General features: G+C 38.1%; 1 protein-coding gene across 1 annotated transcript in view; it reads right to left on the minus strand.

Annotated features, from left to right (window-relative positions):
• gucy2g (guanylate cyclase 2g) overlaps nt 1–16,888 on the minus strand; it is a 42,862-nt gene that overhangs the window by 3,178 nt on the left and 22,796 nt on the right. Inside the window, exons 16-19 of the mRNA XM_047376541.1 lie at nt 10,276–10,416; nt 9,998–10,190; nt 7,002–7,176; nt 6,065–6,163 (exon numbers count right to left, since the gene is read on the minus strand). Of these exons, the coding sequence (XP_047232497.1) occupies nt 6,065–6,163; nt 7,002–7,176; nt 9,998–10,190; nt 10,276–10,416 (608 nt within the window). The remainder of the gene's footprint in view (nt 1–6,064; nt 6,164–7,001; nt 7,177–9,997; nt 10,191–10,275; nt 10,417–16,888) is intronic.

Here is a 16,888-nt window from a genome sequence, read left to right on the forward strand (position 1 = left end):
CAAGATAATCCTTGGTTCTCAAACATAAACATTGCATGGTAATGTTGCATCACTCTTTTTGGTCATGATTTCCAATCATCTTTAATCAACTTGTTTATATTGTACATAGCCCATTAGTCTTCATTATTCTTTAATTCTGCTTGGTAGTTTAGTTGAATTGTTTTAGCATAGTAAAGAGTTTGTTGATTGAAATATGTTTGACTTTGAGTTGACTTATTTTTGTTAATAAATTCTTGTATTTTAAGAAATTGTGTGAATTCATTCCATATATGTGCAGAGTTTATGCTGTTCAATAATGCCAGAGCTTGTCTCACACCTTTCTATTCTGTCCTAATACCATCGCCTTACTGGGCTGGTATTCACAGGACAATCCTTAACAGACCAAAATATTATTTGGTAAAATATTAAAATATTAATATTAAAATATTAATATTAAATAATATTCTCAGATTCATATTTACAACATAGTGGCATCCCGCTGGGTGGGCATTATTATGAACAGCTTGCACTGTACATAGATGTGAATGAATAAAACCACAACTGCACATTATTGATGCACCAAGTGATTAGCTTAAAACCAGCTGTCACTGGTCACAATACGACTCAAAACATCATAGTTCTAACATCAGATGTCACTGATTATATTTAAGAGAACATTATAACTCGTGACAACTCCAGGAATTCACAATTTTAGACGTTCGTCAAAATTAATAACTCCAATATCTCCGTGCTAGTAACAATCAACTCTGCTACATAAGCAAAATTTTAGATGTTCTGACTCAGTCTGGTTTCTTCTGTGTAAGCAATGACTTGAGACTTGGTTTAACTTCAGTTAACCTCAATGTCCAGACAGTTGCTGCACGTCTGTATCCAGAGGCTGTGTTTTGTGTAAGACCACAATTTGAAACTAAATTAACTATACAGTTAGTTTAGTATCTGACCCAATTTTGATGCATGTATCCATTCAGAAACTTTATAGTTTGTTTTATGGTTTGAAAGAACAGGATTTAATCTAATCACCCTGCCTGCCATAAAGGGGGATGAATCAAAAGTCAAATTGCAATTATTACACTTAGGAGGTGTAGCAATTTTATTTTTCCTTTGCATTTTAAACAAAATTCCCTTAAAGGTTAAGAGTAGTGTCTAATCATATCTCCTCACAAGAAAGGTGAAAAATTAACTCTAAAATCACAAATATCCTTAGAGAAAGGAGTAGCATTATAACCCTGAGAGCATAGTGTTGTCATAAGTCACAGGTTGAATGATCAACTGGTGCACCCATTTTACAATCAAATGTTTCCAATATATGTATAGTCAGATATACATATATAGCTGGACATATATTTGTTAGATGTTGTTGCTTTAGCAACATTCTCATAACTTTGTTGTTGTTTTGTAGTGTCTGCCAGAATGATGGAATCACACTCCATTATGAATTCAGCAGACGTGGAGATGCAGAAGGTGGTGGTTGCTGATCTCATCCGTTTGTCTCCAGATGAGCGGGATGCTTTAAATCAGTTTGACCTTGCTGCTTGTGATAAACAGATTCAAGAATTACTTGACCTAATTGGAAATCCAAGTAGAGAGATTTTGATTTCACATGTTCTTTGTCGGCTTACCTTGTTGTATCAGCAGAAATCACAACTGGAAGCTAAAAGATATTCTCAGTTACACACTGACCATCAGATGACCCTTCAAAGAGAGAATGCTGTGAAGTTTGAGCTCTCAAAAGCCGGGGAGAGGATGGAGAAAGCTGAAGCAAAGTTAGTGGACCTGAAGGCAGATGAGCTCAAGAGAGCTTCATCCCAAAAGCAGGAACAAACCTCCACTGTTCAGGTACCCAATTTGCATTTTCACTCACAGCAGCTGCAGCAGCCACAGCAGGGGGCAGACTCAGACAGCAGGCATCCAGCACCTAGGTCAAAGTCTCCCCCTCCTAAATTTAGCCAAAGTGTTCAACTTACTTCCACAGACCTTAACAGAAATGTTGGAAGTCAGATGGTCTCCAGTGGTTTCCTGCCAAATTCCATTGCAGTGAACAACCACCAAGATGACCAAGTTCCGGACTCAGCATGCACAAGTGGCCCGATTCAGTGGGAGGAGCACCCTTCCAGTCTGATCGGCACCCCTCTCCTTTCTGACTCTGTGTCGACCCCCAGGGACCAGGAGAGAAGCACATGGTTCTCAGGTGACTCAATCCAACCTGACCCCCCACCACGAGTCCATTCATTACAAAGCTCTCATTTAATTCATGAGAAAACTTGTTTCCTCCCCCAGAGGTTTTATCATGATCTTCCACCATTTCATGAACCTAACCAATGGGACTTCTCAGATGGACGTGGCCCACCTTGGGAGCATGGTTTCCGTTTCAAACAGCTTGAATCCCTTGCTAAGGACATAGAAGTTTTTGATCCAGGTAGCCAGGAGTTAAATATCGATGCTTACCTGTTTGAGGTTAAACATTGTCTTTTTGACTTGTGTTTCCCTTCTGATCGTGAGAAGCTGAGGCTTATTTGGAAAACAACAGCTAAGAGTGTTCATGTGTTCATAAAAACTCTTCCTCCAGAAATTAGTGACAGCTATCCAGCTCTCTGCCAGGCTCTTAGAGAAGAGTACTATGTTTACAGAGATGAAGCTGCTGCCACTATTAATGCTTTGACAGTTTTGCAAAAACAGTTCAAACCACCCAGAGAATATTTCCACCGTTTGAAGACAGCTTATTTTCAGGGATGTTATGCTCCAGGTCGTGAAGAAGACCACACTTTTAAGTCATTGTTTCTTCACAACCTCCACGTTAGCGTGCAGTATGACGTGACCATGCATTGCATAACAGAGAATCTCTCTATGCAGGAGACTCGTAGATATGCTCAGCTTGTGTGGGAAACACGTGTCAGTTCAGACAGAGCAGGAAAAGGTAAAGTTAGAGTGTTAAACATTCAAACAGAGAACAGGCCTAAGAAGAGGCGCAAAGTAAGTCCCCAAGTGATGCAACAGAACCAGGGGGGTGGTAACTGGCGTCAGCCAAAAGACAAGCCACCAGTTAAAAGACAAACACCTTTTCACAGTGCAACATCGAACTGTAAGGTTGGTGGTAAAGTGTGGAGCCACTCCAAAGATGTCATCACAGAGGAGGAGTTTGAGATGATCTGCAGGTGTGTTATAACTGAGGTAACGGTGTTCCTAAAAGACCTGGCAAGCCTGTAAAATCTATCAAACAAGGTATGAAGATGGTAAATAATTTCCAACACCCTATATTCTGTTTTAATCTTTTTCTTTCTTATGGTTTTGTACTTCAGAAAGTAAGGTTTAAAAGCAGTATTATTATGGTGTGAAAATTATTACATGACTTTTGTTTTTTTTCTTTCTTTAAAACATTTTATTAGTATTAGTCTCTGCCCAAGCCTGCCTCACTCCTGTCCAAACACTAACCTCTGAACCAAAATGAACTGTTGAACTCTGCCTTGCTACAGGACCCCAGTGACTGTTTTCACATGGCTGAGGACGATTGTTAGCCCCAAAGACTGGACTTCATCCCATTCTTCAGAACTAAAAAGGGGGGATGTTGGGACCATACCGCCATGGATTTCGACACCAAACTCCGGTACATACTTTTCTGGAACTTTTCAAAATAAAGTGCATTAACTTTCTTCCGGCACAGCCAGAAAAGGGGATAACTGCGAACTTCCTGTGGTGCCATTACCCAAATAAAAGCCCCCACCTTTCCACAAGTCTTCCTCTTCCACACGGCCTTCCAGAGGTACCGGATAGGAGAGGAAAGCGCGCTGATGTCTTTTGCTGGCAAAAAGACATAAATTCAACTGGATCCAAAGCCATACGATCATCGATCATATGCAAAGTTAAGTAGAATGAAATACTATATGTGTATCCGGTATTTTCATTCATGAACGGGGAAATTAAGGTGCAAGAGTTGCTTACAATTTCTCTTCGAGGCCCCACAGAAGCAAAACTGTGTCGCAGAGAGATCCCCGGTGGAGAAGCTGTTTCTACAAGCTGAGTCTGGAGGAAGTCACTACGGCCTGCACAACCGTGTTACGGTGACAAACAGCTGGGCAGCGGACAGGCCGAGCCGCCAGCTTTCCGGAGCTAACGCTATTGTTCACAGAGCGAACGCAGAGGTTAGCTGAAAGCCAACCGCTTGTTGACTGTGGACGTTTATCTGAACTTCATCGCCCTTGGACAACGTTTACTCACCATGGTCAGAGGTTAGGTTTGGGCAGATTAACAGATAGGTTTAGGATGAAATGATCTAAACGTTTTCATGTTATGAAGTTTTGTTTTGTGGAACCTGGCGATCTTTAGCACTAGTAGGCTAGCTACGGCACGCGCCGGTTCTGTGTTCTTTGTATGTTTTAAAGCTAAGATAAACTTTATTTAAAGGGTGGTTTTAACCAGAACATTGCTCATAATGCACTGTCCGCGCTTATGCATTTTAACCCTTTTATTAACCTGGTATTTTAAAGGTATGTGTTGATTCTGGTGCTAAGCTATTAGCTTTTTTGTTAGCCCAACGGCCAGCCTTTAAGAACACGTGTGTGCTAGCATTAAGGCTAGTCAACAGAAAGGTTGTTGGTTTTCAAGCTAGTGAATAATAGTCCCTGAACATCATTTGCTAGAGTTGATAACTAAGTAAACACCATTAAGCCCCATTTCTCCAGAAAGATTTGGCTCTTTTCCAAAATACTCAATAATATTTCTTCAAATATTATTTCAATAAATAAAGGCAGTTAATTAGACACCGTTGAGAATTAGTCATCCAGGAGGTTGGTTTTATTCGGCAGATCATTATTTAAAACATTATTTTATTAAAATAATATTTTGCCTGATCTTGCATTGTGAAGGGTTGTCTAAACGTTTGCTGGTTATTTCCTAAGTTGGTTCCAAGACTAACTTAACTTCACTTCCAGATTCTTCAAGATAATCCTTGGTTCTCAAACATAAACATTGCATGGCAATGTTGCATCACTCTTTTTGGTCATGATTTCCAATCATCTTTAATCAACTTGTTTATATTGTACATAGCCCATTAGTCTTCATTATTCTTTAATTCTGCTTGTAGTTTAGTTGAATTGTTTTAGCATAGTAAAGAGTTTGTTGATTGAAATATGTTTGACTTTGAGTTGACTTATTTTTGTTAATAAATTCTTGTATTTTAAGAAATTGTGTGAATTCATTCCTTGTGTGTGCAGAGTTTATGCTGTTCAATAATGTCCGAGCTCGTCTCACACCTTTCTATTTTGTCCTAATATCATCGCCTTACTGGGCTGGAATTCACAGGACAACCCTTAACAGACCAAAATATTATTTGATAAAATATTAAAATATTAATATTAAATATTAAATTATATTCTCAGATTCATATTTACAACAACAGGAGAGAGAGGAAAGCCATGGAGCGGTATCAAACTCAAGGGTAGGTATGGGGCCTGTGAGGGTGAGCTGACGTTACCTAATGCTAGCTTGCTATAGTGGTCGTATATGCAATATGCCCAGCATAAAACGATTTAACGATTGAAGAAATTAGTTATTAAAGTATGCTGTGACTGGTGACGCCACCCCTTACCCAAACAGTGATGGACAGTCTTCTGGTGCAGGGTTTCAGCACAACTCAACCAGGTACTAAAAATAATAATGGTACCACGTAATGTAGGTCTAACATGGTTTAATATCAATAAAATGCCAGACCTAAAATAACTTACATAGTTAAAGTGATGGGTTGTGTTTTATCTGGTGGTTTGAGAAGTTTAGGGGAAACATTTCTCTTTCTTTTTAAGCATTAAATAATATATGATGTGCCAGCTTGATGACCTAGCTTCCCTTGGCTCCCTTGCATGTGTAACCAAGTTACAGCTAAATTAAACCATTCCTTCGATGGGTGCTTAACTTTTTTTGGTCAGATTTGGTTCATTTGGTTCTAAGAGACTTGCTTACATCTCCTTTACAAAAAAAAAACATTACAATGATTTTTCATTTGCTCACCTGTGGAAAATAATTGGGGTTCTTAAAGTGGTATCACAGAAAAACATATGCAAAAGGCTTTACTTACGTAAGCTGTTACTCTCCATGCGTGAGGCTGTGTTTACTGTATCACCAAAGAGGCAATAGCGAGGCATAGTGGTTCCCACCACTCCCGCAACAACTGGACCTACATGAGCCAGACACAGTTGGACTGTTCAAGAAACTGTTTTTGTCTGGAAACTAACAAACACTTCTTTTTATATACTCAGTTTACACTGACAAAAGTGGACCAGTTGCAAAACACTACCCCTTAATTTAAAATAGTAGACAAATACGGTAAAAGGTTTCATATCCCTTAAAGTTTTATTACATATTTGTCATTATGCAAAAAAACACCCTCCACAATACTGTTAAGGTGATTGACCAACCATGCGAATATAAGTAGTGCATAGTAATGGAAGAAAAATGACACATGGATTTTAAAAGTTTTTACAAATAAAGATGTGAAAAGTGAGAGACTGAAAAGTATAAGTCAAGCTGTTCAGTGAAGGCCTTAGAGGTTATTCTCACAATGTTAGGGAACAAACAACATCTTAAAGCCAGCAGATAGGTCAGGTAGAAAATTGTGGGGAAGTTTAAAGCAGGATTAGGTTAAAAACAGTATCCAAAGCTTTGAACATCAGAGCTCTGTTCAATACATTGTCCCAAAATTGAAAGATTATGGTGTAACTTTAAGCATGTCAAAACATCAACATCCAGTGAAACTGACCAGGTAATGAGAGTATTATTCAGGCTGCACAACACATAGAAACCTTTATTTGCAAAAAAAAATGTACAATTAAAACCAAGTGTCATTTTCACAGTTTTGAACTATTCTGTGTTGGTCTATCACATAAAACCCTTCACAGTTTGTGATCATAACATAACAAAATGTGATAAGTTTGAGGATTAAAAATAATTTGACAAGTCACAGTAAAGATAAAATAGCTAAACTAAGAGTTATTTCTGTTGCAACAATCCATTACCAGAGTGAATGCCAATGCGAATTGCAAGGATCTCATCTGGCTTGTGAGGGATTCTGAAGACCTGAATTGCACTTAGAAAGTGTAGAGCCATCATGGATATCTCCAAAGCATGCTTGTTGCCATTACTAATAGGAAGGCCACTAGCTACCATGTAAGCATCACCAATGGTTTCCACCTGATAAAGATCCAAATATAGTAATTAGAATTAGGATTTGAAAAGCATTTCCCATGTAAGCATTTGGAAAAGCACAATTTCTCCAAAAGTGTACTTTAGGCCACGTTTGCCTTGATGAATATGATTATAGCTAGTTGCTGTTTATCTAATCAGTTATACTACACATGATTAGCAAGGAAAACACGAGAGAACATAATAAAACAAACACTTGAACTTTGTAGCCTAAGAATATTTAGTTAAGTATGCAAAAATGCTTTTGTACATTGTACATTTTATGTAATATTTCTACTAGGTCTGCACCTAACGATTATTTTTCTAATCGATTAATCTATCAACACTTTTTTGATTATTCGATTAATAATTGGATAGAAAAAGTTGCTTAATAGGAGAAACTATGCCACTTAAGGAGTTCTGGACAGAGCATATTTACAAAGTAGGTTTTTATTTTAAATACAAAGTGGATATATTTTTGTACAATATTCATCTAATTTTCTTTTGTTTCTTCTTTTATTTCTTTCTTTTATGGTAGATTTTTGGAGCTAGATTTAGATGAAAACACTGATAGACATTCTGGCATCGGAAGACTATTTTTCTCTCATAATTCCATAATTTCCATCCATTTTGTTCAACATTTAACAAAAACAATTGCCTATTGACATTTATTCACACCCTTCACAATACTACATGGAAAAGCCTTTATTGCCTAGTATTTCAGTTTTGAAGGCCTCTTTGAAATCACTCTAATCTTTTGCTAATTTCACAGATTCTTTGTCTCTTTTAAGTCTGAATGGGATGGTTCTAAATTTGTATTTTACTTTCACTCAAACTTTCCATATATGTTAATGCTTTGTGCTGAACTGTAACTCATGCTGGTGCTACATCCACATAACTCTTTTGTTGTTAAAAAAAATATATGGAAAAACAAAAGATGATCAGTGATTTAAAATCTTGGTGAACAATCAAACATGCATAGTTAAAACAGTTTCCCCATAATATGACACCCAGTGAACGTTTTGAATCACCTCAAATGAATGGATAATACAAATACACACGGAATCTCCAATACTCCATAATAATGACATAAAAATTCAGAATGTCATTGTAGGTAAAGATAGAGGGATGGAAAGAAACAGATAGATATACAGTACAGACCAAAAGTGTGGACACACCTTCTCATTCAAAGAGTTGTCTTTATTTTCATGACTATGAATATTGTAGCTTCACACTGAAGGCATCAAAACTATGAATTCACACATGTGGAATTATATACTGAATAAAAAAGTGTGAAACAACTGAAAATATGTCTTATATTCTAGGTTCTTTAAAGTAGCCACCTTTTGCTTAGCCTTATAAATGGGGTTGGGACCATCAGTTGTGTTGTGCAGGAGGTGGATACAGTACACAGCTGATAGTCCTACTGAATAGACTGTTAGAATTTGTATTATGGCAAGAAAAAAGCAGCTAAGTAAAGAAAAACAAGTGGCCATCATTACTTTACGAAATGAAGGTCAGTCAGTCGGAACAATTGGGAAAACTTTGAAAGTGTCCCCAAGTGCAGTCGCAAAAACCATCAAGCGCTACAAAGAAACTGGCTCACATGAGGACCGCCCCAGGAAAGGAAGACCAAGAGTCACCTCTGCTGCAGACGATAAGTTCATCCGAGTCACCAGCCTCAGAAATCGCAGGTTAATAGTAGCTCAGATTAGAGAACAGGTCAATGCCACACAGTTCTAGCAGCAGACACATCTCTAGAACAACTGTTAAGAGGAGACTGTGTGAATCAGGCCTTCATGGTAAAATAGCTGCTAGGAAACTACTGCTGAGGAGAGGCAACAAGCAGAAGAGACTTGTTTGGGCTAAAGAACACAAGGAATGGACATTAGACCAGTGGAAATCTGTGCCTTGGTCTGATGAGTCCAAGTTTGAGATCTTTGGTTCCAACCACCGTGTCTTTGTGTGCCGCAGAAGAGGTGAACGGATGGACTCTACATCCCTGGTTCCCACCATGAAGCATGGAGGAGGAGGTGTGATGGTGTGGGGGTGCTTTGCTGGTGACACTGTTGGGGATTTATTCAAAATTGAAGGCATACTGAACCAGCATGGCTACCACAGCATCTTGCAGCGGCATGCTATTCCATCCGGTTTGCGTTTAGTTGGACCATCATTTATTTTTCAACAGGAGAATGACCTCAAACACACCTCCAGGGCTATTTGACCAAGGAGAGTGATGGGGTGCAGTGCCAGATGACCTGGCCTCCACAGACATCGGACCTGAACCCAATCAAGATGGTTTGGGTTGAGCTGGACCGCAGAGTGAAGGCAAAAGGGCCAACGAGTGCTAAGCATCTCTGGGAACTCCTTCAAGACTGTTGGAAAACCATTTCAGGTGACTACCTCTTGAAGCTCATCAACAGAATGCCAAGAGTGTGCGGAGCAGTAATCAAAGAAAAAGGTGGCTACTTTGAAGAACCTAGAATATAAGACATATTTTCATTTGTTCACATTTTTTGTTCAGTATATAATTCCACATGTGTTAATTCATAGTTTTGATGCCTTCAGTGTGAAGCTACAATATTCATAGTCATGAAAATAAAGAAAACTCTTTGAATGAGAAGGTGTGTCCAAACTTTTGGTCTGTACTGTATAAAAAGATAAAAATATGGATACAGACAGATGACGATGGAAAGATGTTGACAGAAAGATAGATATAAATACATAGATAAAGAAACAAAGAATAAAGATGGGATCATTTTTAGTTACAGTAATTTATAGGATGTTCTGTCGAATAGTGGAAACACTGCTTAGAGTGAATGGTTCTTACTTTGTAGACATCATACATCTTAATGGTATCATCAAAAAGACTGTAGAGTTCGTTCAGGAAAGTTACCACCTCCATTGCCGAGCTGGAAGAACACATGGAGGTGAAGCCCACGATATCTGAGAAGAAGATTGTCACCATATCGTAGCTTTGTGGCTCCACTGACTTTCCTGACATCAGCTGGTCTGCAATATATCTAAAGGAAAAGATCCAACAGCAAAGAGTAAGGTGGACAGTAATGATAAAAAAAAAAAAAAATTGGATGGCTGTTTATGTGGTACCTTGGTAACATGCTAGAGAGAAGTTTGTCCGCTCTGGCTTTTTCTGCTGTGAGCTGGTTGGTCCGCTCCTCCACCACTTCCTCCAGGTGATTTGCATACTTCTCCAACTTGTCCACCATGTTGTCGAGGATATTTGTATGGCTACAAAAGATAAGATAAGAGAAGCATTGTGACTCAAAAACATTTGTAAGTACCTCTCAAATGTAAATTTGTAAGGTGCTGATAATTAGATGATTCAATTTGGTGCAGAGTTAGAGGTACATGTTTTTTTGTTTTTATTTCAGGGGAAACTTACATTACAACTCAGCTTAACTTGGAAACAATCTAAACTTCAAATCTTTTTTCTTTTTTCAATCATTACACGAGGTAAATATATTCTAAAGCGTGCAACCATACATATAAAAAGATTTAAATTATTTATAATCAGCCTTCCCATTGTTTTTAAAGCATATAAGGAATTTTAAAAGCACCTTTTGAAAAAAAAAACTTTATAGCCACACTTCTTATAACAAAAGGTAGTATTTTATATGGATGATAATGTCTCAGCTGGATCTGTAGCGTTTAAAGACTATTGTTGTATATAGGACACTGACTGTTTTCTTAATTGAAAATGACAAAATGCTTAATTTAAGTTTTCTGTTTAGCTTTTTCTTTATAACTTCCTTAGAGGGGTCGCGCCTTACTTTGCAGGTTCTTCTTAGTATAGGCAAGACAGTAAGCATTTTGTTTGAAGGGGTGGGCTGGGATTTATATATGATGTATAATCATTTCTTTCACACTTATGAGGACCTCTATATTCTTTGTCACTCTAATCTGAGCTATGCAGGTTAATATAACACAAACAAAGAAGGGCAGACAGGTTAAGTTGGTCACATGGAATGTTAAAGGTTTGAATAATCCTGTTAAGAGGGGTAAGATATTAGCACACCTAAAGACATTGTCCAGTGATGTAATTTTCCTTCAGGAAACCCACCTTAATAAGGATGAGCACATAAAACTGAGATGCAGGTGGACAGGGCAGACTTACCATTCTACTTGTGCGGTGAGAGCTAGAGGCGATGCCAATTTTATTCAAGAAAGGTACACCTTTTACCCATAAAGCAACCATATCCGACAGGGAAGGCAGATATTTAATATTAGTTGGAGAATTATACTCAATTCCTATAACTCTGGTTAATATATATGGCCCCAACATAGATTCTCCACTTTTTTACAAACATGTTTTGGCCCAAATACCTGACATTTCGCAGACTAATCTAATCATTGGAGGGTACCTGAATCTTGTTTTAGATCCACACTTAGACCACTCGTCAACACGTAGAGCACCGGCCTCTAATGCTAGTATTTTCCTTAAGGAATACCTAAATAATTCGAATTTGTTCGATAGCTGGAGGATTTTTAATCCATGGTGGAGAGCCTATTCATTTCACTCAAATGTTCATAATGTATACACACGAATTGATTACTTAATGATGGATGCAAAGTTAGTATCCTCTATTAGTGAAGTAAAATATCACAATATAGCGATTTTGGACCATGCCCCCCTTTCTCTCGAGTTACACTTAGATAACTTGGACCAAACTGAAAGAACATGGAAATTAGACTCACAACTGTTGAAGGAGCCAGAATTCTGTAAGTTTATTAGAGCAGATTACCTTTTTCTTTGAAATGAATGAACGGAACGTCTCCTTCCATACTGTTGGAAACTATGAAAGCCTATTTAAGGGGAGGCATTATATCTTTTCGAGCAGCAAGGGCGAAAAGGAACCGTGCAGATTTGACGGATTTAGAGCAACAAATTAGACGTTTGGACAAGGATAATGCTACACACCCCTCTACAGAAACTCATAAAACAATTATTTCACTGAGGTACAAATATAATCAATTATTGTCAGATCACATTACTAGAACGTTTAGTTTTACTCGACCGAAATATTTTGAATTTGGGGAAAAACCTAATAAATTATTGGCTAGACAATTAAGGAAAATGGAAAGTGACCGTACAATTAACAAAATTAAATCAGAAAACAGGGAAATCTTAACCTCACACAAAGACATTAATCATAGATTTAAACAGTTTTATGAATGTACTCCGATTTATGTACTCTGGTACACTTTGCTCTTTTGTTCTGTTTTTGCATTTGTATATTCTGTAATGCAAAAACAGAACAAAAGAGCAAAGTGTACCGGCGTCAAATTCCTTGTTTGTATGCACGAACTTGGAAATAAAGCTGATTCTGATTCTGATTCTGAATCATTGTACTCTTCCAAGGCTGTAAAAGATGATTTAATCATACAGAAGTTCTTAGATAGTTGTGATCTCCAAACGTTAACTCAGGAAGACAAGAGCTTTCTTAATGCAAATCTCTCATACGTAGATATTCAGGTTGCTATTAAATCACTAAAAAGTGGGAAAGCAGCTGGTCCTGATGGATATCCAGGGGAATTTTATAAAGAATTTAGTGACCTTTTATCACCTTATTTGTTAAATATGTACACCCAAGTAAACTCAGATAATATCCTACCGCCCACTATGAGAGAAGCCACTATAATACTAATACCAAAAAAGGATAAGGATCCTGAGGAAGTAGGTACAGGTCCTTCTCAAAAAATTAGCATATTGTGATAAAGTTCATTATTTTCCATAATGTCATGATGAAAATTTAACATTCATATATTTTAGATTCATTGCACACTAACTGAAATATTTCAGGTCTTTTATTGTCTTAATACGGATGATTTTGGCATACAGCTCATGAAAACCCAAAATTCCTATCTCACAAAATTAGCATATTATTAAAAGGGTCTCTAAACGAGCTATGAACCTAATCATCTGAATCAACGAGTTAACTCTAAACACCTGCAAAAGATTCCTGAGGCCTTTAAAACTCCCAGCCTGGTTTATCACTCAAAACCCCAATCATGGGTAAGACTGCCGACCTGACTGCTGTCCAGAAGGCCACTATTGACACCCTCAAGCAAGAGGGTTAAGACACAGAAAGAAATTTCTGAACAAATAGGCTGTTCCCAGAGTGCTGTATCAAGGCACCTCAGTGGGAAGTCTGTGGGAAGGAAAAAGTGTGGCAGAAAACGCTGCACAACGAGAAGAGGTGACCGGACCCTGAGGAAGATTGTGGAGAAGGGCCGATTCCAGACCTTGGGGGACCTGCGGAAGCAGTGGACTGAATCTGGAGTAGAAACATCCAGAGCCACCGTGCACAGGCGTGTGCAAGAAATGGGCTACAGGTGCCGCATTCCCCAGACCTGGGCTACAGAGAAACAGCACTGGACTGTTGCTCAGTGGTCCAAAGTACTTTTTTCGGATGAAAGCAAATTCTGCATGTCATTCGGAAATCAAGGTGCCAGAGTCTGGAGGAAGACTGGGGAGAAGGAAATGCCAAAATGCCAGAAGTCCAGTGTCAAGTACCCACAGTCAGTGATGGTCTGGGGTGCCATGTCAGCTGCTGGTGTTGGTCCACTGTGTTTTATCAAGGGCAGGGTCAATGCAGCTAGCTATCAGGAGATTTTGGAGCACTTCATGCTTCCATCTGCTGAAAAGCTTTATGGAGATGAAGATTTCATTTTTCAGCACAACCTGGCACCTGCTCACAGTGCTAAAACCACTGGTAAATGGTTTACTGACCATGGTATCACTGTGCTCAATTGACCTGCCAACTCTCCTGACCTGAACCCCATAGAGAATCTGTGGGATATTGTGAAGAGAACGTTGAGAGACTCAAGACCCAACACTCTGGATGAGCTAAAGGCCGCTATCGAAGCATCCTGGGCCTCCATAAGACCTCAGCAGTGCCACAGGTTGATTGCCCCCATGCCACGCCGCATTGAAGCAGTCATTTCTGCAAAAGGATTCCCGACCAAGTATTGAGTGCATAACTGTACATGATTATTTGAAGGTTGACGTTTTTTGTATTAAAAACACTTTTCTTTTATTGGTCGGATGAAATATGCTAATTTTGTGAGATAGGAATTTTGGGTTTTCATGAGCTGTATGCCAAAATCATCCGTTTTAAGACCATAAAAGACCTGAAATATTTCAGTTAGTGTTCAATGAATCTAAAATATATGAATGTAAAATTTTCATCATTACATTATAGAAAATAATGAACTTTATCACAATATGCTAATTTTTTGAGAAGGACCTGTAATTACAGGCCAATATCATTGTTAACCTATGATCAAAAGATACTAGCCAAAATTCTAGCTAATAGGTTGACTTTGTTAATGGATAAATTAATTCATCCTGATCAGACCGGTTTTATACCAAACAGACATTCCTTCTTTAATTTGCAACGTCTTTATAATGTGATCTACTCTCAGAGGGGGGAAACTTCTGATTTGGCTGTCCTTTCCCTCGATGCGGAAAAGGCCTTTGACCAAATAGAATGGCCCTACTTTTTTGCAACCCTGCGAAGATATGATCTTGGTGAAAACTTTGAAAAATGGTTAAAAATCCTTTATCATAAACTTGTGCTAGAATTGTCACTAATAAGACACTATCTCTTGCATTTCAATTACATAGGGGCACCAGACAGGGTTGCTTGCTGTCACCCTTAATTTTTGCCTTGGCCCTAGAACCCATTGCACAATCAATTCGTACCAAACCCCTTATACAGGGATACATTACTAAAGGGACTGTAAATAAAATTGCCTTATATGAGGATGATATCCTATTGTTTATAACCAACCTTCAGTGTACTATACCAACGCTCCTAGATACAATTTTTCAGTTTGGCAGGTTTTCGGGTTATAGGATCAAATGGTCTAAAAGTGTACTGATACCAATTAAGCTCAAGGACTCTTTGATCTTGAAAAGTATGCCATTTAAAATTGCTAATAATAAGTTCACCTACCTTGGAATAGAGATTCCTAAGGATTTTAATTCACTTTATGAAGCTAATTCCACGCCCCTTGTGGTGAAGCTGCAAAATAACAGTCAGTTTTGGAGATCTCTCCCCATTTCCCTGGTGGGAAGAATCAATGCAATAAAAATGTCTTTCCTCCCTCAGATCCTTTATCTGTTTCAAAATATTCCCATCTTTTTACCCAAGAATTTTTTTAAGAAACTTGATTCTATATTCGTTCCATTTCTATGGGACTATAAAACGCACCGAATTAGCAAAGCTCACCTTGGCAAGGCAAAATTGGAGGGCGGATTGGCCCTCCCAAATTTTTCATTTTACTATTATTCGTGTGTGCTTCGCATTATTACAATTTGGCTAGATTGCAATTTTACACAATCCAAGTGGATCACAATGGAAAAAGAAGACTGCAGTCCTCATGAAATTGGTGCTCTTATTCTGTCACCAACAAGTATAGATACCTTGGCATACAACAATAACCGCATCATCCACAGTACTATATGTATTTGGAAACAGATAAAATTCCAATTTGGTATTGAATCTATATCTACCTTATTACCAATAGTAAAGAATCCCTCAGTTGTCCCTTCCATTTTAGATTCAGGTTATATACAATGGAAAGATTTAGGCATTAGGACTATTGGTGTCCTGTTGGTGGGTGGTAATTTTGCCTCTTTCTCTCAACTTCAGGCCAAATTTGGTCTCCATAAACACAATCATTTTAGATACCTACAGGTCAGGGCATATGTCAAAAAACACATGCGCACTTTAGAGAATATAATGCCTAATTAATTTTATGAACTCTTTAAGCTGGGTGGCGGTGAACGTCATCTAATCTCCCAGATTTATAATGCGTTATTATCCAGATCCTCGCCGTCCATGCAGGGCCTTAGAACAGGCTGGGAGCAGTTTTTGGGAATGGAGATAAGTGACGAACTCTGGAAGGGTGCGCTAGAGAATATTCACAAGTGTTCTGCCAACTCTAGACACTGTCTTATTCAATTTAAAATCATTCACAGGCTTCATTACTGTAAAATGAAGTTACATAAAATTTTCCCCAACACATCCCCACTGTGTGACAAATGCCATATTGAAGAAGCCACGCTTCTCCATTCTTACTATATGTGTACAAAATTAACCCAATTCTAATCTGGCATATTCAAAACTCTATCAGATATGTTCCGTACAGAGTTGGGGGTGGACCCACTTCTGATTGTACTCGGAGTTTCTGTTCAGCTTTTTCAATTTAATAATTACCAACAACAATTTTTATCTTATGCCTGTATCATAGGAAAAAAGCTAGTGTTGATGTTCTGGAGTTTCCATCGGTTAAATTGTGGTTGGAGGAACTGGTGAGGCTCTCTCATTTGGAAAGAATACGGTACTCATTAGCAAATAATTTAAAGCGATTCAATAGAACTTGGCAGCCCCTTCGGCAATATATTGATAACGTTATTTGAAGAGAATTTGATTTGATTCTCGGTGTGATAAGATGTAAGTCCTAAGAAAGGGGAGGTGGGTGGTTTTCGAGAATGTCCCTGTTTATTTATGTCACTTTTGTTTTGTTTTGTTTTTGTATTGTCTTTATGTTTTATGTCCACATCAAAAGAGGACGAATTTGTATTGTGGATGTCTCAATTTACATGTCTGATTCCTCAATAAAAATTGTTGACAATGAAAATGACAAAATGAATCTACAGTATGCTAGGATAGTGGATGAGCTCCATGAAAGT

The sequence above is a fragment of the Girardinichthys multiradiatus genome, chromosome 10 (assembly GCF_021462225.1).
Source record: "Girardinichthys multiradiatus isolate DD_20200921_A chromosome 10, DD_fGirMul_XY1, whole genome shotgun sequence".
NCBI lineage: Eukaryota > Metazoa > Chordata > Actinopteri > Cyprinodontiformes > Goodeidae > Girardinichthys > Girardinichthys multiradiatus.